At 39.4% G+C, this 23482-nt stretch overlaps 1 protein-coding gene across 1 annotated transcript in view; it reads left to right on the top strand.

Annotated features, from left to right (window-relative positions):
* The window catches only part of LOC122731293 (steroid transmembrane transporter SLC22A24-like), a 36436-nt gene extending 15696 nt beyond the window's left edge, over window positions 1-20740 (top strand). Inside the window, exons 7-10 of the mRNA XM_043971305.1 lie at window positions 11220-11434; window positions 14248-14350; window positions 19797-20000; window positions 20620-20740. Coding sequence (XP_043827240.1) covers window positions 11220-11434; window positions 14248-14350; window positions 19797-20000; window positions 20620-20686 — 589 coding nt within the window. The 3' untranslated portion in view covers window positions 20687-20740. The remainder of the gene's footprint in view (window positions 1-11219; window positions 11435-14247; window positions 14351-19796; window positions 20001-20619) is intronic.
* Window positions 20741-23482: the final 2742 nt, after the last annotated feature.

Here is a 23482-nt window from a genome sequence, read left to right as displayed (position 1 = left end):
GGCATTATGAAAAGTCAGATACAACTGGAAGAACTCAAGAACAACAAAGAGTTGGAAAAGCCTTCAGAGGCCATTTCATTTAACCAGATTAAAAAAAAATAACTCACCAGTATTCCTCCCCTTAGCCCCATTAACTCTTATTCAGCTTCTTCCCAAGAACTTCTAGTGAGAGGGAATCCATGATCTCTTGGCACAGTTCAGCCTACCTTCAGGCAGATCTATCTGTTGCATTTGTTCTTTATGTAGAGCCTCCAGTTTCTTTGAAACTTCCACCAGCGGCTCCTAGTTCTGCCTCTGGGACCGTGCAGAGCAAATGTTCACTCTCTTCCATGTGTCAACAGTTCAGGTCCTTGAAGGCAGCGCTCATGTCCCCCCTCCTTGAGACTTCTCTTCTCCAAATGAAACATCCTCACTTTTTTCATGTGATCTTCAAGTGGCAAGTGCATGATATTATTCAGCATCCAGGCTACCCTCCTCTCAGCACTCAGCCACGTTTCAGATAAAAACCCAGACCAAGAATATTGCCCCCCACCAGAACTTTTTAAATTGATAATGGAAACCCATCTCAAGGAATCCTAAAATTATCATTATGCTTCCATGGGTTCAAGACCTTGGGGACATGCATTCTTCCTTCACTGATGAATATTAAAACCCATTGCTACCTTCTTTCTCATCTTGTGTATTTGGTTATCCCTGTCAATCCATAAGTCTTCCTTGGAGGATCTATTCAAAATGGTAGAGGAATAAAGGTGATGATCATACCTAGCATTTATAAGATGTCTTAAGGTTTGCAGAACACTTGACAACTATTTTCCCATTTGTCCCTCATGACAACCCTTTGAGATAGGTGCTATTATTATCCCATTTTACAGAGGAGGGAGGAAACTTTAGCAGACCGAGGATAAGTGACTTGTCCAAAGTCATACAGGTAGTAAGTATTTGATGTTGGATTTGAATTCAGGGCTTCCTGACTCCAGGTCTTGCTCTCTACCTACTGTGCAACTTGGTTGTCAATATTCCTCTAGGTCTTTTCACATTTCCCAGGTATCAGTGCAGCACTTGGCATGCCCAGCTGTATATCTCTCACTCTCCTTACACGTCAGGTGCAATCATGTATCATTCTGAAGATGCTTTTCATGCCACTTAAAAAGAAAAACTCAGATTCATCCTGTAGATCTTGTTATATATGAAGGTTTGAAAACAACTTTCCCCTCTTTAATCCACAACATCTCCCTTTTTCTCCAGGGCCCCCAGACTTCCCCTATGCTAGTTCTTTTTCATATTTGAATGTTTTCCTTTGGTGAAACATTTTTGCTATTTTCTAAGTGTTATTTAATCCATTGGTAGACATAGTACACCTGACCAACCAATATGTTGAACCAAGAAAGCAATAGGAAGAGTGAAGCATACTGGGTTGCCTTCAAAAGACTGCAAATCTCTTTTAATGAGTATAAGCCTCTCCCCAAAACAGAGACCCTCATTTCTAATGCTGATATGCTACCAGAATTGTGTATGGCAGGGAGATGTGGAACACTAGTTTTCAAAGAACTGAAATGAATATCTCCCAGTGGGGGATGGGAAGGCACATAGTGGGTGTGAACAATAGAGCCATTGAGAAACTCTGAAGAACAGGAATTAAAGATGTTATTAGGGAATTTGTGAGAGGACGATAATATGGACTGGACATGAGGTGAGGGAAAGGAATGTGCCCCAATGTGGCATTTATTTTTTTAAATTTTATTTATTTGTTCTAATTTTTCTCAATTACATGTAAAGATACTTTTTGAGTTCCAAATTTTTCTCCTGCCAGCCCTTCCCTCCTACCTCTGGAAGCCAGTAAGCAATTTGATATAGGCTATACATTACAATCATGTTAAGTGTACTTCCACATCATTCAGAACAAAATGAAAAAAAAAACTCAAGAAAAAATAAACAAGAACAATAACAAAAAAAGCCACAACAAAAAAGAAAATAGTATGCTTCAATCTGCATTCAGACTTCATAGTTCTTTTTCTGAATGTGGAGAGCATTTTTCACCATAAATCTTTTGGCATTGTCTTGGATTGCCTTGCTGAGGAGAGCCAAGTCCATCACAGTTGATAATCACAAAATGTTGTTGATACTATGAACAATGTTCTCTTGGTTCTGCTCATTTCACTTAGCATCAGTTCATGTAAGTCTTTTCAGGTTTTTCTTTAATCCATATGCTTATCATTTGTTACAGCTCAATAGTGTTCCATTGCATTTATATACCACAACTTATTCAGCCATTCCCCAATTGATGGGCATCCCTTCAATTTCCAATTCTTTCTGTGGAAAACTTATGGAAGGACATAGACAAGAGTCCCACAGAATGGGAAGGTAAGAATGGGTGGAGATCTGCATCAATGCACAAATAGATAAGTGATAGCCTCTTTGGCTGTCAAGACAAATGCATTTGAATACAAAACATCTTAAAAAGTCTCTTATGCAGAGATGGCAAATTTCACATATATTATACCTAAGGCATTGGAACTCAAAGGCTCACTGTACAAACAGCATATTTGGAGGAAGGGACCTTATATAAACTGGTAAGTGGTATGGGCCACTGTCTGAATTCTCAGGTGTTCACTCAGAGAATATGAAGAAGATGAATAGCATGAAGTCCCCTATGTAATCATTAGGGCAAGAAGAGACATGAAAAAGAATGAAAAACCCAATAAGGCCAGAAAGCTATGATCTCCACTGGATTTCTAGCATTTTGAATATGTTAAAATATTAGAAGGTGTTTCCTTGGGGAAAAAAAGAATTTCTCTGAACTCAATGAAGGTGCTGAACAGCGGTCTAGAAAAGTTTTTGAAAACCACAAACCTTAGTCTTGATGATGAATATGAGCTGGTTCAGTAAAAGAGGAAGGCATTTTTCCCTTAAGGAGAGGGCAGTGGGCATAGAGCTGGTTTCAGATGAAGGCACACCTCTCCCACATCCTGAGAACATCCTGTGATTCTGGGTAATGCCTTAACCTGTCAGGGCTCTAGACAAGTCTTTGAGACTAAGTTGTAGAGAAAATGACAATTCCCACTGAGAGTTTGTTTCTTCCCTCACTAGCTTGATTCATCTTTAAAAAAAAATTTTTTTTCTTTTAGTGAGGCAATTGGGGTTAAGTGACTTGCCCAGGGTCACACAGCTAGTAAGTGTCAAGTGTCTGAGGCCAAATTTGAACTCAGGTCCTCCAGGGCTGGTGCTCTATTCACTGTGCCATCTAGTTGCCCCTTGATTCATCTTTGAAGCTGCAGATACAGTAAAAAACACAATCAGGGAAACAAACAAACCAAAAACCCTACATCTTTTCTCAAGACAGCAGTGGTGGCAGCACACGTCATCTCAAGCACTCTTCCAAGCCTCTTCTCTCTGTTAGGGCTGTCTTCCTCCATCTCTCCTCCTATGGCAGGTTGAATTGATGGCTCCATTTGAGAATCTTGCAGTCTCAATGGCAAAAGGGACCTCCGAGGTCTCTGAGTTCACTTATATCCAAACAAGAATCCTCTTTGTTTCCAATTTATCTATTTTCCCTCCAATTTTTAATATTTCTTACTTTATGCTTATTTCAGGCTTCTTTTTTGATTTTCTACTTAAAAAAAATCATATTTAGGGGGCAGTTAGGTGGGGCAGTGGATAAAGCACTGGCCCTGGATTGAGGAGGACCTGAGTTCAAATCTGGCCTCAGACACTTGCCACTTACTAGCTGTGTGACCCTGGGCAAGTCACTTAATCCTCATTGCCCCACAAAAAAAAAATCATATTTAATTCATTGATCCTTTCTTTTTCTACTTTGCTAATGTATGTTTATAAGTATATGATTTTCCTTTTGATGACTGCTTTAGCTACATCTCAGAAATTTTGGTATATTGGTTCATCATTATCATTTTCTTTTCTTTTTTTTTAATTTTTAATTTTTTTTTTAGTGAGGCAATTGGGGTTAAGTGACTTGCCCAGGGTCACACAGCTAGTAAGTGTTAAGTGTCTGAGGCCGGATTTGAACTCAGGTACTCCTGACTCCAGGGCCGGTGCTCTATCCACTGCATCACCTAGTTGCCCCATCATTTTCTTTTACGTAGATATTAATTTTTTCTATGATTTGTTCATTGACCTACTCATTTAAGATTGTGTTGTTAAATTTCAATTTGGGTCTGAATCTTTTGTTTATGTTTCCTGCACCAATATTTATTTTCATTGCATTATGGTCTGCAGAGTAGTATTAACTATTTCTGCCTGTTACATTTTTTGCAATATCTCTGTGTCCTAGTACATGGCCAACTTTTGAAAAGTTACATGTAGTACAGAGAAATATTGTTTCCCTCTCGTATTTAGAAGATATCATATCTGTTAACTTTAGTGTCTCCAGAAATTTGTTGAGTTCTACATTTTCATTTTCTTTTAAAGATCTATCCAAAACCGATAAAGTTACATTAAAATTTCTTATCACTACAATGTTGCTTTATCTTCTTAAAGATCAGGTGTTTACTTCATGAATTTGGAATCTAAAGGATTTGTTATATATTAGTAACTGATATTGGATTTTATCTACTGTTCCTTTCAGTACAATATAATTTTTTTGTTTATCCTTTTACAATTTTTTAATGTTTTTACTTTGTCTGATAGAATGATGGTAATTTCTGTTTTTTTGTATTCATTTGATGCTTAGTAAATTTTTTCCATTCCCTCAGTTTTAATTTTCATATGTCTTTTTTTTTTTTTTTGGTGAGGCAATTCGGGTTAAATGACTTGCCCAGGGTTACACAGCTAGTAAGTGTCAAGGCCAGATTTGAACTCAGGTCCTCCTGACTCCAGGGCTGATGTTCTATTCACTGCACCACCTAGCTGCCCCTTATGTATTTTTAAAAAAATGTGTTTCTTGCAAGTTATAGATTGTAGGACTCACTTTTCTTATCTAATCTGTCATTCTTTTTTTTTCTTGGATTTGGAGATACTCTTCTATCATGAGTTCCCTGTAACTCTTCTGTACCATTGCATTGGTGAGAAGAATATAGTCCATCACAGTAGATCAACACTCAATGTTGATGATACTGTGTACAATGTTCTTCTGGTTCTGCTCATCTCACTCATCATCAGCTCACGTAAGACCCTCCAGGTTTCTCTGAACTCCTCCTGCTCATCATTTCTTACAGCTCAATATTATTCCTTTGTATTCATAGACCACAACTTGTCCAGCCATTCCCCAATTGATGGGCACCCCCTCAACTTCCAATTCCTTGCTACCACGTAAAGAGCAGCTATAAATATTTTTGTACATGTGGGTCCCTTTCCCCTTTCCATGATTTCTTTGGGAAAAAGATCTAAAAGTGGAATTGCTGGGTCAAAGGGTATGCACAGCTTTATCACCCTTTGGGCATAATTCCAAATTGCTCTCCAGAATGGTTGGATCAGTTCACAGCTCCACCAACAATGAATTAGTGTTCCAATTTGTTTCCACAGCTTCTCCAACATTTATTATCTTCTTTTTTTTGTCATTTTAGCCAATCTGATAGGTATCAGGTGGTACCTCAGAGTTGTTTTAATTTGCATCTCTCTAATCATTAGAGATTTAAAGCATTTTTTCATATGGGAATAGATAGCTTTGGTTTCTTCATCAGAAAACTGCCTGTTCATATCCTTTGACCATTTCTCAATTGGGGAATGACTTGGATTCTTATAAATTTGATTTAGTTCCCTATATATTTTAGAGATGAGGCCTTTATCAGAAGTACTGGCCTCAAAAATTGTTTCCCAGCTTTCTGCCTCCCTTCTAATTTTGGATGCATTGCTTCTGTTTGTACAGAAATTTTTTAATTTAATATAATCAAAATCATCCACTTTGCATTTTATAATATACTCTATCTCTTGTTTGGTCAAAAAACTGTTTTCCTTTCCAAAGATCTGATAGGTAGACTATTCCTTTCTCTCCTAATTTACCTATGGTATCACCTCTTATGTCTAAATCGTGTATCCATTTTGACCTTATTTTAGTATAAGGTGTAAGATGTTGGTCTATGCCTAATTTCTGCCATACTATCTTCTGTCATTCTTTTTCATTTTATTGGATTGTTTAATCCATTCATATTTATAGTTATAAGAGTTAGGTTTATATTTTCTTCTATCTGTTTTTAAAATTGAAAATATTTTTCAAGTTGATTCCTGCCCTCTGCTGCTATAAACATAGTATTATATTCCTTCAGTTATTTTCCCTTAATCTTTTTTTAAAGTGACCCTGTTTTCCTGGCTCTCTTCTCCTTGTTTGTTATCCCATTCCCTTCAGAGTTTTGTGTATTGATTTTTTGTTTGCTTTTTTCTTTCTTTCTTTCTTTCTTTCTTTCTTTCTTTCTTTCTTTCTTTCTTTCTTTCTTTCTTTCTTTCTTTTTTTTGCAGGGCAATGAGGGTTAAGTGATTTGCCCAGGGTCACACAGCTAGTGTCTGTCTCCAGATTTGAACTCAGGTCCTCCTGAATTCAGGGTCAGTGCTCTATCCACTGTGCCACCTAGCTGCCCCCTGTGTATTGATTTTTTCTCTCACTTTTATCTCATTCCACCTTTTTTCATCTTCTTTTTTCCTCTTAGTCAAGATTTCCTCCTTTTCTTCTCCGCTTCAACTAGTTCTTTTCATTACTTTAAAAAATTAATTTTTGAGACCTTTTACATAAAGAATTTCTTTTTTATTCATCTCTTTCTCTTTACTCTAAACTCTCATTCTCTGGTTCATAAACCCTCTAATTATATAGTTTCTGGCTTTTGTCTGTACTCATCTTGCAAAGAAAGTTTCTAAGGTATCCATTCTTCTTTTTTTTTCCAGGGCAATGAGGGTTAAGTGACTTGCCCAGGGTCACACAGCTAGCAAGTGTCAAGTGTCTGAGGCTGGATTTGAACTGAGGTCCTCCTGAATCCAGGGCTAGTGCTTTATCCCCTGGGTTACCTAGCTACCCCCTAAGGGATCCATTCTTCTTTTTTTTTTTTTAGTGAGGCAATTGGGGTTAAGTGACTTGCCCAGGGTCACACAGTTAGTAAGTGTTAAGTGTCTGAGGCCGGATTTGAACTCAGGTCCTCCTGACTCCAGGGCCGGTGCTCTATCCACTGCGCCACCTAGCTGCCCCTAAGGGATCCATTATAATGGCTCTTCTCTCTAGATAATTCTTAACACTGTCTGGTAGGGCTGACCCCAGAAGTTCCCCTTTTCCTTCAAGCCTCCCATTCAGAAAAATGCCAATTATTTCAGGTATCAGAGAGTGCAATGTCCCATGTTAGGGTCCCTCCTCTACTACTGGTCTATATCCTTTCTTATTGACCATTTTTTACTACATTTTCCTGGAAATGTCCTCCCTGTATTCATGCTCTCCCATGCCTCCAGGTGTCAGTGACTGCCAGTGGTTCCAACTGTACACTCTTCCCTGAACATATAATCTTTTCTAGCAGCAAACCCCCAGACTTCATCCAGTGTAAGATCCTCATCTCCCTATCCAACTGTCTCTATATCCTCATATTGGTATTCATGAATGGAACCCTCCCCATTCAAAGAAAGGCCTCCTCCCTTCCTTCCCATTTTAATCTTTTCCTTATACTCTTCACTCTATCCCTTTTAGGTCATTTTCTTTCTGAGATCAGGGAGGTCACATCTCCTCATAGCTAGGTCTCGATTTGACTCTGATGCTTCACAAACACTCCTCTATCCCCCTGCTTCCCTCTCTCCCTTCTATGTACCCATAATGCACTATATAAATGTTAGCTATGACTATATAAATATACATATATATATACACGTGCATATAGTCAGTAATGACAATGATTTGCAGATGATATGATGGTACACTTAGAAAATCCTAGAGAATCAACTAAAAAACTAGTCAAAATAATTAATATCTTTAGCAAAGTTGGAGAATAGAAAATAAACCCAAATGAGTCATCTGCATTTCTATATATTACCAAAAAAGTTCATCAGCAAGAGATAGAAGGAAATATCCCATTTAAAATAACTGTAGACAATATAAAATACTTTTGAGACTACCTGCCAGGACAATATCTCAAAACATATGAATATAATTACAAAATACTTTTGACAGAAATAGTGTCAGATCTAAACAATTAGAAAAGTATTAATTTCTCATGGTTAGACCAAGCCAATATAATGAAAATTAATGTTTTACCTAAATTAACTTATTTATTCAGTCATATACCAATGAAATTACCAAAGAACTCTTTTTTAGAGCTAGAAAAAACAATGTCAAAATTCATCAGGAAGAACAAAAAGGTCAAGAATATTAAGGGGATCAATGGGAAAATATGAAGGAAGGTGGCCTAGCCATGTCAAACCTCAAACTGTATTTTAAAGTGGTAATCATCAAAACAATGTGGTATTGACTAAGAAATAGAATGGTGGATCAGTAGAATAGCTTTGGTACCCAATACATTGTGGTAAATGACCATAGTAATGTTGTTTTTGACAAACCCAAAGATCAAAGCTTTTGGATAGAAACTCATTATTGGACAAAAACTGTTGGGAAAACTGGAAAATAGTAGAGCAGAAGCTAGGTATAGACCAACATTTCACACTGTATACCAAGATAAGATCAAAATAGGTATGTGATTTACACAGAAAGGGTGATACCATAAGCAAGTTAGGAGAGCATGGAATAGTTTCCCTTTCAGATCTATGGGTCAGAGAAGAATTTCTGACCAAACAGGATATAGCAAGCATCACAAAATGTAAAATGGATAGTTTTGATTATATATAATTATAAAGGTTTTGCACAAAGGAAACCAATGCAATTAAAATGAGAAGGAAAGCAGAAAATGAGGGATGGGGGGATTTATAGCAAGTATCTCTGATAAAGGCTTCATTTCTCAAGTATATAGAGAACTGTGATAAAATAATGGGATTTAGCTGATACTCAAAGGCCTATCTGGAGATTAATCTAAACTGATTGAATTAAGTGAGAGTGATTGACTGATGATTAGCCTACTTCAGGTTAACTAGATTGTAAGCACACCTGGCTAGCCCTTAAGACGGTATTGTTCTCAGAAGCTAAAGACTTTGAACTTAACTCGAGACCACCTTCAAGTCCAATGGATTTGGATGACGCTAACCAATCACCTTCAAGCAGTGTGTAAGGACCTCCTATGCTTTGGACTGATAAAAAGCTTCCACACTCAGTTTGAGGGGAGTTCGTTGTTGAAGCAGGCTCGTGGCAGAGGACTTGAGGAAGAATCCTACCAGGCGAGAACTCTAGGCTAGATAGGCCTTTTCTTAACTTTCTGAACTCCACGTGAATACATGGTATGCTTTAATAAATGCTTAATGCCCAAAGACTGGTGCTAAAACTTCTAATTTAAGGTGACCGTACCTTTAGATTTTAAACATCACAGAACTGAGTTAAATTTATAAGAATACCAGTCATTTCCGAATTGATAAACAGTCAGAGAACATGAATAGATAGTTTTAGACTAAGAAATCAAAGTCAACTACAGTCAAATGAACAAATGCTATAAGTCATTACAGATTAGAGGAATGCAAACTAAAGCAACTCTGAGGTACCTACTCACAGCCATCAGATTGGCTAATATGACAGAAAATTAAAATGATAAATTTTGGAGGGGTTATGGGAAAAGTGAGATACTAATGCACCATTTGTGTTGTTTCCACCTAATCTAACCAGTGTTTAGAACAATTTGGAACTATGCCCAAAAGGCTATAAAACTGTGCATACCCTTTGACCCAGCAATACCACTCTTAAGTCTATATCCCTAAGAGATTTTAAAAAGGGAAAATAACTTCTGTACAAAAATATTTATAGCATTTCCTTTTTTGGTTGCTAAGCATAGGAAAATGAGGGGATGCTTATCAATTGGGGAATGACTGAAGAAGTTGTGTTATATGATTGTGATGGAATATTATTGTGGTATAAGAACTGATGAGCAGGATAATTTCAGGAAAACTAGGGAAAGCTTACATGAACTGATGTAGAGTGAATTGAGCAGAATCAGGAGAAAATTGTACACCATAACAGAAATGTTGTACAATTAAGAACTGTGAATGATTCAGTTATTCTCAGCAATACAATGATCCAAGATAAAACCAAAGGCTTCATGATAAAAAAATGCTATCTGCTCCAAAGAAAGAACCAATGAATTCTTTTTTTTTTTTTTTTTGGGTGAGGCGATTGGGATTAAGTGACTTGCCCAAGGTCACACAGCTAGTAAGTGTTAAGTGTCTGAGGCCGGATTTGAACTCAGGTCCTCCTGACTCCAGGGTCGGTACTCTATCCACTGTGCCACCTAGCTGCCCCCCAACGGATTCTAAATGCAGATCAAAGCTTACTATTTTTCTCTCCCTCCCTCCCTCCCTCCCTCCCTCCCTCCCTCCCTCCCTCCCTCCCTCCCTCCCTCCCTCCCTCCCTTCCTTCCTTCTTTCCTTCCTTCCTTCCTTCCTTCCTTCCTTCCTTCCTTCCTTCCTTCCTTCCTTCCTTCCTTCCTTCCTTCCTTCCTTCCTTCCTTCCTTCCTTCCTTCCTTCCTTCTTTCCTTCCTTCCTTCTTCCCTTCCTCCCCTCTCTCCTTCCTTCCTTCCTTCCACAAAATGATTACAGAAATGTTTTACAGAATTGAAAATGAGTAACTTAAATCAGATTGCTTACCATTTCAGAGGGAGGGAAAGAATTTGGAACTCAAAACTTAAAAAAAATCCCCATGAATTAAAAAAATGTATTTAATTATAATTGGGAAAATTAAATATTATTGAAGAAAAAATTACAGTCTTTCAAGCTCTGTACATTGCAACCTAAATGACTTTCTTGATGTTTCCTGAACTAGAGATTCCATCACCCACTTGGTGTCTCTTTATGTGCAGTTGTTCTGTGCCTAGGACACACACCCTCCTCATCTTTACCTTCTGGAATCCTTGGCTGCCTTCAAGGCTCAGCCCCAGGCACCAGCTCCCACTGAAGCCTGTTCTGACCATCCCACTTAGTGATCCCTTTGTCCTCCAGAGTTTATCTGGTACTCACTTAACTGCCTTCATGGAGCATTGCCACCCCCAGCAGAATATCAACTCCTTGAGGGGTTTGTGTCCCTAACACCTAGTACAGACCCTGAAACCCAACAGGTCTTTCACAAAGGCTTGTTGAACTGAACTGCATTTAATGGTGAGATCTGGGCTCCAAGTGTGATGGATTCTCTCCCCTTCCCCACTGTCTGCTGCAGTTTCACATCAGGGATGCTTTTCTATGGACTCTCTCTGGATCTACACAGCTTGGGGCACAATATTCAAATGCTCCAGGTTCTTTTGGGAACGTTCACCTTCCTAGGCAGGTTTGGGGCCTTGATCATCATGAACTGTCTTGGTCGTCGAACAATAATGATGGCTTCCTTCCTCCTTGCTGGACTCTTCATACTTCCCAGTGCATTTCTGCCTCAAGGTAAGAGAGTGGGCTTTGAGGCAAGGGGAAAAGGGAAAGTAGGGGTAGCATAGGATCAGCAACAGCTCAGTGGCCTAATGGACAGAGAAGAGGCAGCTAGGTAGCCCAGTGACAGAGTCTGGAGTCAGCATGACTTGAGTTCAAATCCAGCCTCAGATACTTCCCACCTGGGTGACCCTGGTCAGGCCACCTAAACTCTGACTGGCTCCATTTCCTCATCTGTGAAATGAGCATAATAATAGAACCTACCTCAAGGGTTTTTGTTAGATAATATTTGTAATATGCTTAGCCCAGTGCCTGGCACATGGTAGGCTCTGTATAAATATCAACTATAGTATTATTTTTATTATTGTTGTTGTTATTGTTATCTTTTTTATTTAAATTTTTTATTGTCACCTTTGAGGAGATGTTCCTTGCCCACCCTTAAGGATGGCTTGGATATGGCCTTCCTGGGCTGCTCAGACCTCCCCCTCTACCTCTCACTTTCAAGGAGAGGGACACTGAAATAAAACTGAGTCTTGATTTTTCCAAGGGAAGATGCAAGGAATGGATGAACCTTTGGTGGCCTTCATTCTACCCTAAATCTGAGAGTGCAAAACTCTTCAGGGCAAGAATGAATGGTCATTATGGGCTCCTTGAGCATTAATACCCTAGAGCAAAGGAGATGGAGATGTGCTTTCCAAGCCAGGATGTACCTCCCATTTCCCTTGTCTGTCTCTTGTATGTTGTCTCCCTCACTAGAATGTGAGCTTCCTAGGGGCATGGACCTTGTTTTTGCCCTTCTTTGCATCCCCTGCACTTAGCAGAGTGCCTGACATATAGTAAGTGCTTAATGAAGGCTCACTGAGTGGCTGATTTTGTCTCTTCTCATGCTTACACTCTGTGTGACCCTGGGCAAGGCACTTAACTCCTTAGTGTTGTCCTTCATTCTCTAAGAGGACCATGGCACGGGGAGGTGATAGATTTAAGTGAAGGAGGGCTGTGCAAAGTCACCAGCCTCACTCTACAGCCATCTGGGCCCAGTGGCAAAATATACATCAGGGCAACTGGAGATGGCCCTGAATGGTTAAGGCAATTGGGATTAAGTAACTTGTCCAGGGTCACACAGGTGGTAATGTCAAGTATCTGAGGGCTGATTTGAACTCAGGCCCTCCTGATTTCGGGGCCAGTGCTTTCTCTATACACTGTGCCAGAGTATCATAACTGAAGTCAGAAAGACCTGAGTTCAAACCCAACTTGACCCTTACTAGCTGTGTGATGCTCATCAAGTCCCTTAACGCTGTTTGCCTCACTTTCCTAATTTATAAAATGAGCTGGAGAAGAAAATGGCAAACCACTCCAGTATCTTTGCCAAGAAAACCCCAAATGGGGTCATGAAGAGTCAGACACAACTAAAAAACAGCTGAACAACAACAACATGGGAGAAAAAAATGAAGCAAGCAGGATTTGTATTCAAGAAAAGTGACCTAATTGCTCATAGCCTTTTACTTACCTCCTCAGTGTACTAGGCCACTCACAGACTATAGATTGCAGAGAAAAGACCCATCTGAGTTACTAGACTGAATTTCTCTATCTGAGTGTTCCCTCTATAAGAATGAAATCATAGGTTTAGTCTCTCTCCCTAGTGACAATTAAGACTAGAAGTTGGAGATACCTTAATCATAGATGTAGGGCTGGAAGGGGCCTCTATCTAATCCAAATCCCATTTTTTTTACATATGAGAAAACTGAGGTCCAGGGAATTGAAATGACTCAAAACAGTAGCGAGTCTCATAAGTGAAATTTGAACTCAGGTCCTCTGGCTCCAAAGGCACCAATTTTTCTGCTGTGCCACGGCTCCTCCTGAACTTTCTCATGATAAAGAAAAGGAAATAGGCTCAAAGAAGACAACCAAATTGCCTAGAGCTGCAGAGCCAATAAATGGCAGAACCAGGATTTGAACCCAGGCCAAGATAGATGAGAAGATAGAGAGGAATGGTAGAGAGATAGAAGGATGGATGGATGGATGTATAGATAGATGGAGAGGGATAGGTAGATGGATGAAAAGATAGATGGATGCATGCACAGTTGGATAGATAGATAAGCAAGATTGATTGATAGGTAGATAGATATATGGATGGATGGATAGGTAGAGAGACAGAAATGGATGGATGGGATGAGCAGGCGAATGGAAGAAATGATGAATAAATGGCCAGAGTTTGGTTTGCATTCAGCTTTACTGAGTTCCTTAAAGGAAGGGATTGTTGAATTTATCTTACATTACCCCCTCAGCACTTAGTACAGACAGTAAAGGCACAAAAAGGATTTATTGTTTGCTAGATGAAACAAACAAATAATAGTTACCATTGAGAGAGCACTAGATGGTTTGCAAATTACATGTGTTATGTCATTTGTTCCTCACAACAACTCTGGGAGGGAGATGCCAAGTTCCCCATTTTATATATGAGGAAACTGAGCTGAGAGAAGTTAAATGACTCGCTTGGAGCCACCCAGCTAGTAAGGCAGGATTTGAACTCAGATCTTTCTGACTCTATTCCCTAGAGCACTTAGCTGTAGTCTCACAATTGATCCCTACAGCATTTAGCTGCCTCTAAGAAGAAATATTATGGATATATTATGAAATATTAAGGATAAATGGGATGGATTGGTAAGTAGATGAAGGGACTGAATGATGAGAGGAATAAATTGAGGGATGATTACATAGATGAATATATGAATTAATAGGGTGAATAAATGAGTGAATGAAATAAATGAATGACTTGAAGATATATTGAACTCTGGTTTATTGAAATTTTTTGGTCTTCTGCTTTATAGGAATTTTGCTTGTGGTTTCAGCAATACTAGCAATCAGCTGTGTTGTGATCTTCATTTCCTGCAACAGTGTCTATGCAACTGAGCTTGTACCCACAGTAGTCAGGTAGGATAGATAATTTCAGGATAAAGAAGCAGTCATTTCTGGGTGTGAGAAGAGACTCAATAGACTGGTGTCCCCAGGAGATATGTCAGGGATGTTGTCTGTGTCTGGGGCTCTCTGTGACATAACTAGGCTCTCACCTTCAAGGTCCAGAGATCTTGACTTCCCCCCTCCCCACACCAATATCAGCTCCTCTCAAACTTAGAAGACCATTCTCTCAGATCTTTTTTGGATCTGGAAAAAATCTTCCATTTTTCTTGAAACCAAATGGATAACTGGTGACCTGAAACCATGTACACTGGTTCTCAGACAAGAAGGGTAGAGATTGCCCCTGGACCCACAAGGAGACCTTTCCAGCTTGACAGAGGCCACCATGGCTTCTGTCTCATGTGACCTTTGAAGACCCAAAACCCCCTCTGTGTGACAGTGAGTTTTCAGAGGGAGATTTGAGATGAGGTACATGGAGTTGTTTCTCTAGAAGTAGGACTAGAGCCAGCCTCAAGAATTAGCCAGCCTAAAACAACAGTAGCTTCAGCTATACAAAGTGAACTAGCAGGGGCAGCTAGGTGGCGCAGTGGATAGAGCACTGGCCCTGGAGTCAGGAGTACCTGAGTTCAAATCCGGCCTCAGACACTTAACACACACTTACTAGCTGTGTGACCCTGGGCAAGTCACTTAACCCCAATTGCCTCACTAAAAAAAACAAACCAAAAAACAAAGTGAACTAGCAGAATGAATGGGCAATGCTAACAAGCCTGTGGGCATCAGGCCATTTGAACTTTCTCTTACTTCCACCCTGGTTTGAACATGGACTTGAACGATGTGCGTGAAGGCAAGTTAGTATCCTGGGATAGTAGTAGCTAGCATTCATTTAGCACTTTAAAATTTTCGCAAAGGTTTAGACATGCCACTGGGGTACCTTGGTAGTACAACAGATAAAATGCTGGACCTAGAGTATGGAAAATCTTAGTCCAAATCTAGTCTCAGATACTGACTAGCTGTGTGACCCTGGGAAAAACACTTAACCTGCTTTTCCCTCAGGTTCCTCATCTGTAAAATGGGGGTGATAACAGCAGCTAGCTCCCAGAGTTTTTATGAACATCAAATGAGATAACATTTAAAGCCTAGTTATTATCATCATTATCGTGTAAGAGAAGAGATAATAAACAGTGATTGGACAATAAGAAAGCTACTCTTATAAGCATGCACAGTGTCCTCAGCCTGATGCTACTGGACACGTGAATGTTGGATCATGGGGAGGAATTCTGTTACATCATCCAGATGGCTCCCTCTGGTTCTCTTTGAATAGTCATTGATCCAGCAGTTGGTCTGTAAGCAATAAACTCACAAGAGGGACTGATTTTTTTTATTATAGCATTTTAATTTTTAAATTTTTTTGATTTTGTTGAGGCAATTGGGGTTAAGTGACTTGCCCAGGGTCACACAGCTAGTAAGTGTCAAGTGTCTGAGACTGGATTTGAACTCAGGTCCTCCTGAATCCAGGGCTGGTACTCTCACTACTGCGCCACCTAGCTGCCCCCCCCCCATTATAGCATTTTTGCTAAACATTTGCCAACATGCTGTCATGGGCTGTTGTCTAGAAAAGTAAAGTTCAGCAAAAGTGATGAATCTAAGTGACTTGGGTCAGATGAATTACATTCTTGGATCCTGTAAGAACTAGTAGTGATTACAAAGTGATGGGCTAATGATTGAGCTCTGTCAGTGATAACTGATGATCACAGAGAACAGGAAAGGTGTCATGCCATTAGAGAAAGAGAAATATATGAATTTTCAAAGAAGGGTAGAGAACTGAGCATGAAAACTCTAGATTGATGAACTTGACTTGAATTCCTAGGAAATTCTGGAATGAACCATTAAAAAGATGGCTTGTGGATATGTAGAAAGGGAAGCATTGATTACGGAGAGCCAGGAAGGTGGTGTCATCAAGAACATGTCATGGTAGACTAATGTCATAGGTTTTCTTTTTCGGACAAGATTACTGAAATAGTAGAGAAGGGGAATGCTGTGGATAGAGTTTACTTTGATTTTAACAAAGCTCTTGATAAAATATCTCATGCCCTTCTTGGGAAAAGATGGAGAGATGTGGGTTATATGAGGATGCATCAGCTATTCAGAACTGTTTTCATGGCTAGACTCCAAGGGTAGTTCCTAATGATTCATTGTCACTGTGGCAGGAAGTTTTTAGAGAAGTACCCCAGGGATCTGTGCCTAGCCCTGTTCTCTTTATCCTTTCTGTCAGTCACTTGGATAGAGACATTAGATAACATGCTCATGAAACCTGCCAATGATCCAAAGGTGGGAGGGATCTCTAACAGGATGCAAAAGGACTTTGAGAGGCAAGAGCATTGGGCTGAGGAGATGAACGTGAACACAAATAGATGTAAACAAAAAAGACCAACCCCACGTATGTACCTTTATGACCCCTTATCTGGGCACCAAAGGTGTCAGTGAGCTGACAGATATCCAGAAGAGAACAAGTAGGATATCAAATGGCTATAAGCTTATGACATAACAGGAGCAACTGAAGGGATTTGGCATCTTCAGTCTTAAGAAAAGCAGATTCAGTATGAGCATGAGTCTTGTCTTTTAGTATCTGAAGGGTTGTCTTTTGGAGAAAGGAGTAACTTTGTTCTGTTTGGCCCTAACCAAAGTCGGAACCAGGCGTGACTGTGGATGTTCATAGGCACATTGAGCCTTGACGTCAGGAAAAATTTCCTAACATCATAGTTGTACCCAACTGGGCTGGTGACAAGCTGCTTGAAGAAGTTGTGAGGACCTGCTTCCTGGGGGCCTTTGAACAGATGCTGGACAACGACTTGTTGGGTGTATTAGAGGAAGGATTCATTCATCCATGAATTGGATTAGATGACCACTGAGGTTCTGTCCAACTCTTAGAGTCTACACATGTCCATGGCAGGGTTCATGTATTCAAACCCAAGTCTTTCTGACTCCAGGTCCTATAAACTATCCTCTATGTTAGGCTGCCTATAGAAAAGGAAGAAGGGAATGAGAAAGAAAGAGATAGATGGAAAAAGACAAGGATAGAATGAAGGCAATGAGAATGGAGGGAAAGAAGAAGCGATTTTATTATGATCTCTGAAAATGAATAAGAGCTTAGTCTTTTTTTTTTTTTGGTGAGGCAATTGGGGTTAAGTGACTTGCCCAGGGTCACACAGCTAGTAAATCTTAAGTGTCTGAATCCGGATTTGAACTCAGGTCCTCCTGAATCCAGGGCCAGTGCTCTATCCACTGCGCCACTTAGCTGCCCTGAGCTTAGTCTTTTTAAAAAAAAAATGTAGTGATAAAGATGGCAGAGGAAAGGCTGTGACCATTTGAGGTCTGACACAAACCATCCACATACTTTCAAAATAATGCCATAAGACAATTCTTGGAGCAACAGAACCCACAAAAGAACAGAAGGAAGCCATTTTCCAGACAAAGACTTCTTTTTTGTTGTTGTTTGTTTGTTTGTTTTTGGTGAGGCAATTGGGGTTAAGTGACTTGCCTAGGGTCACACAACTAGTAAGTGTTAAGTGTCTGAGGCTAGATTTGAACTCAGGTCCTCCTGACTCCAGGGCCGGTGCTCTATCCACTGCGCCACCTAGCTGCCCCCTATGTCTGCGCCATCTAGCTGCCCCAGTTCCTTTTTTTTTTTCTGGAATTCTAAATAAATAAATAATAATAACAATCTGGAAAAAAAATTTAAAATGTAGTGATATATTTTGTTTTTACATCAGCTAAACTTCTTGCCCTTTTCTTCTCCCTCTCCTCCTCCTAGAGAGCTATCCCATATAACAAAGTACATTTTTTAAAAGAAAAAGCAGTGAAAAAATCCCATAAAATTGATTAGTGCCTAGAAAAAGTCTGAAAATGTCCTTCATGTTTCATGCCTGTGTACATTTCAAATCTCAGCTCAAAGTAATTGAAGGGAGGAAGTGTCATTTTATAACTTCTTTGTGTCATTCTTTCCATTTAGTAGTGTTGTCTTCGTTATGCAGTTTTCCTAGTTTTCCTAGTCCATAGAGCTTATTCTTTTAGTAATAGAGATGTGAAAGAAGGGTGGTAACCTTCCCAGGTGCCACCAGGAGAGGAGTTTCATCCTTATTAGAGATGAAGGAGGTTGATCCTTTACTCATGTAGCTGTAGATATATTTTAAAAAATTATTGAATAAAACCAAAATGAAATATATAATGTGTTCCAAAGGTGTTTTCAGAAGATATTTTCATTAGGCTATCTGGAATTCTTAATAATTTTGGGAAACACTGTGGACTTTTGAGCAGTAGATATGAGTTTAAGGAAAATGAAAAATCCATCTCCTGGGAAAACCCTGTTACCTAGATCTAATTTCATTCCTCTTCAGATTATACTCCTGATTTCATAGATTTTCTCTCCCATGCCACAGAAACTTCTTTACTCTGAAAGTTCACCACAACCCTGCACTTCTAATACCAGGAGTACCCTCTACCCTTGGACTCTCCTTCTCTGACTGGCTGGTTCCTCACAGAGCCTTCATTTTATTTTATTTTTTCCCCTCATTTTCTTTCATTTATCTATCTATCTATCTATCTATCTATCTATCTATCTATCTATCTATCTATCTATCTATCTATCTATCTATCCATCTGTCCATCCATTCATTTGTTGTTCATTCATTCATTCATTCATTCGTTTGTTTGTTTATTTAAAGTTTTGAGTTCCAAATTCTATCCTTCTCTCATTCCCTCTCTCCTTACTCTCCCCCCTCCCTGAGGAGTTGAGCAATCAGATATAGGTTATACATGCGCAATTATGTAAAACATTACCATATTAGTCATTTTATATAAAAAGACTCAAGTAAAAAAAAAGAAGAAAATGCAAAATAGCCTGCTTCAGTCTGTGTTCATTCAATATCAGTTCTTTTTCTGGAGGAGGATAGTATGCTTTATCATTAGTCCTTTGGGATTGTCTTGGATCATTGTATTGCTGAGAGTAGTTAAGTCATTCACAATTGCTTATAGAACACTAATGCTGTTACTGTGCACAATGTTCTCCTGGTTCTGCTCACTTCACTATACGTTAGTTCATATAAGTCTTTCCAGGTTTTTCTGACATCATCCTGCTCCTCATTTCCCAGAGCACAATAATATTCCACCACAATCACACACCACACATGCAGCTGTAGATATGAAAGAGAACTAGGAAAAGCAAGTTCAAATGAACATATCTGATTTCTTGCTGAGAAGTCATTTGGGGATGGGCAGCAGTTTCTTTCTCTTCAAATTTATAAATTCCAGGAGCCCCTGAGCTTCTTTTAGTTTTTAAGAAGTTGAGTACTTCATGAGTACACACTACAGACTCTAATAGCAGGGGATTATAGGAAGGGAATATTAATAGGTGTTGTATCTAGAACCATCAGATCTGACAATCAGATCTTCTTTGTCCTGACAGGAACATGTCCTTGGGATTCGTTCTCACAGTAGATCGGATTGGGGCAGTGCTGGCCCCACAGATGAAAATACTCAAACAATACATTCCAGCCATGCCCCAGATCATCTTTGCAATCATGGCCATCACTGCCAGCCTAGTTGTCTTCTTCCTCCCTGAAACCAGGAACAAGCCCATGCCTGACACCATCCAAGATCTAGAATATGGGTGAGTACCACCTGTGGCATCTTGGGAAGGTCACTTAACTTATCTAAGCTTCATTTTCCTCATATGTAAAAAGAGGAAATTGGATTAGATGAATGAATTCATGCAAGCAGGGATTTAACACTCACTGCTTCATACACCTTTGTTCTAAGCACTTGGAAAACAAATATTTAAGCAAAACATCCTTCCCCCAAAGGAGCTTACATTCTACTAGGGGAAGAGAACATGCGTTAGAGAATCATGGTCCTGGAAGAATGTTTTGGTCTGGAAAGTCACAGGGAGGGTGAATGGATCCACAGGAGAATCAATTGACAAGGTCTGTCCAGAAACAAGGCCAATATTGCTTTCAGTACCTTTCCAGAGGGTGAGGGGAAGCTGGTGTAGGGATTGCCACCAGGGGGCGACTAAGGCTTTGAGACCCATCAAAGAGCCATCAAGATTGTCCTGGCCTCCCATCTCAGATAAGTTTCCTCTCCCTCAATCACTTGAGGTAATATTTGTAAAAGCACTTAGGGTGGTGCCTGGCACACAGTGGGTGCTTCATAAATGTCTATCCCCTTTCCCTTCCCTCCATTACACACGCTCACATTTGTTTCTTTTCTTTCCTTTCATTAATGGGAAGACATTCAAGAGAAGAAGCAAGACCAAGAGATGAGGGTGACACCCTGGTGAAAATTACCCACTTTTAGGATTGTTCCAAGATTATGACTGGGAAGAAAATGGCTGTAGTCCAACCTGGCTTTTCTCTTCTCATGTTGGGGAGGCAATGCATCCAGCATTTAGGGCATCAGTGGTCCTGCTTGGACTCCAGGCTCCCTGGAGGGTTCAGGAGTGTGAAGCAGGCAAGAAGCATTAATTAAATACTTATGGAGTGCTAGGAGATACAATAAAAAACCAGCAAGCTTTGCTCTCAAGATCATCTTCTATCTGGGGAGACCCCCCAAATACAGATAAAGAAATCCAAAATATCCTTAAAATAAAGAGTCTCAGAGAACACTCCTCAGAAAACCTGTTTCTGTTTACTTGACACAACCCTCAGTCCAAAGGAGTGTCCCCATGCATAAGTCAGTGGCTTGAAGCCCTGCCCTTGGACACTTTCTGCCCCAAGAGGTTCTCCCTTGAACAGAACTTGTATTTCCAAGGGAATTTAGCTGCCCCTTTTTTCAGGACCTCCAGCCTGAAAAGGGTACTCAAAGGTGACTTCTCATTTTTCCTATTTTACCTCCTCAAAATTCTCCAGTATTTATTATTGTCTCTAGGTTCAAAGACAAACTCTTCTTCCAGTCATTTCAAGCCCTCCACAAATTCACTCCGACCAAACTTAGTTCTCATGATTCCCCTTATCACACTTCTCTTCTGACCAAACTTGTCTGTCTTTCAGTCTCCTACTTCCATGTCTTTTCACAGGCTGTGCCTACCTACATGCCTGGGTTGTTTCCCTAAATTACCTTTCCCTCTGTTAAGGGCTAAAATTCTAGCTAGTCTGTCTAAAATCTCTAATGAGTGGTAACCAATAAATTATAAGCTTTAGCAAGAGTTAGGATTTTAAGCATTTATTAAGGGGAATAAGAATTTGGTAAAAAGAGAGAGAAAGGTCTAGATTCCTCTATCTATTAAAGGGAGAGCGCATCTCTAGCTCCCCTCTCTGCCAGAGTCCACAGGAAAGAGCCGGAATCAGAGCGCCAGGCTCCCCCTTCTTCCTCCCACAAGCAAACATCACTTCCTGACGACAAAGAAAAGACGTGGTCTTGCTCTCAGAGACCTTCACCTCATGGGTGGAGCTCTTCTACAGTAAGTCTCCAGCAGGTGGCGTCATTCCAATTATTACAGTCCCCGTTTTGTTTCTTCAAGAAATGGGGTGCTTCCTTGATGAAACAGTCAAAAATAACAGAATATAACAACCTATGCTAACTAACAATATGTTAATAACAATATAGAAAAGGGAGAGAGGAAAGTTTTGTCCAGAGGGGCGGGGTTTTTTTGTCCTTATGAACTGGCGCTTTGACATTGGTCTTGCAAAGGGAGAGCCTCTGCAGAGAGTACATGTTACAGATGGTGTATATTATAACGGAAAGAGAAAAAGAAAACAACAAAAACAACAAATCAAAACTGTTCATTTAAAGTCTCAGAAAGTCTTTTCTCAGATGTCCTCTAGGTGTAGTCGTGGAATGGAAGTCTTTTCAGGGGTTGATGTGTGGATACTGGTAATCAGCCAGGAATCTTTCCTACAAAATTGAGCTTAACACAACTTTAAAATAGCTTTGTCAATAATCAAATCAAACAATGAAAGTTCTCAAAAACATGTCTAAGCGAATTTAGAATCTTAGTTGTTACACATGAAACATATAATAAAACAAAAATTGAAACATTCTTTAAAATTAATATTAATATGGTCCCCCCTTGTGGAGGGTAAATTGAGAAGGCAATTGCTGTGATATTAATTTTTAAAAATAATTTTTATCTTTGTTTCATCACTTTTTGCATCATCTGCCTAATTATCCTCATGCCATTATGAGAAATTAAAAAATCTAATATAATTGGTAACAGATGTCAAGGCCAAATTCAACACTGTATGTATCATGACATCTGAGATAATTATGGGGGTTACCATAAAAGAACAGAGAAATGATGGGATATGAGCATTCCCACACTTGAGCAATATAAACTGCCCATGCAGTATGCCAGGCTTAAAATAGGTGGATGGAATATATGTCCATGCCACCGAACATATTGGAGGAAACTGAATAAGACTTAATCAGATTCATGGGATTGAGATGTCCATGGCATCAGGCATATAGGAGGGGGCATAGAAGCCAGGTGAAGAATGAGATGGGTGGGATCAAACTTCCAGCCATCTGTATAGTATCGTGGGGAAAAATAAAATAAAATATTAAACCAAGAGAATCCAACCTCAACATCTGCCAAAAGCCGTTCCCTCGGCCATACCTTGACTTCATGCATGTCTCCCCTCATGTGACAGTTCAATGTCTGCTCTTGCATGTATTCCTCTTGTGATTGGATGGCATCTTGGCCAACTGGCATCTGATAACTCAGAATAAAGGCAATTAATGTCTTAAATGATAAATTCCCATAATCCAAGTCTCATATGGATTTAAAAATTGAGGATAATAAATGATTGCAAAAAATGTGAATGTACCTTGACTCAGAATATAATATACAATTATGCAACAATTTCAAATAATACCCCTTTTTTTAAACTTAGTATACAATTACTTTTGTGAAAAATCGGAACATATTTAAATACAAGTTAAACACAACACAATCTCAAAGAAAACTTTTTTTTTGAAAAAAGAAAACTTTTACAAATGTTCCCCTCTTTTTTTTTGAATAGGCTTATCAAAAATAATACTTTTAGAATCAATTTACACTTGCCATGGCAACCAATTTGCCAGGGAAATGCTTTAAAGAGTTTGATCAAATAATCAGTTGAGAGAAAAATAACAAAAACAAACAATTCAGAATAT

Source organism: Dromiciops gliroides, chromosome 6 (assembly GCF_019393635.1).
Source record: "Dromiciops gliroides isolate mDroGli1 chromosome 6, mDroGli1.pri, whole genome shotgun sequence".
Lineage (NCBI taxonomy): Eukaryota > Metazoa > Chordata > Mammalia > Microbiotheria > Microbiotheriidae > Dromiciops > Dromiciops gliroides.
Note: the sequence above shows the minus strand (reverse complement) of the source record. Positions and strands in the feature narration are given on the sequence as shown.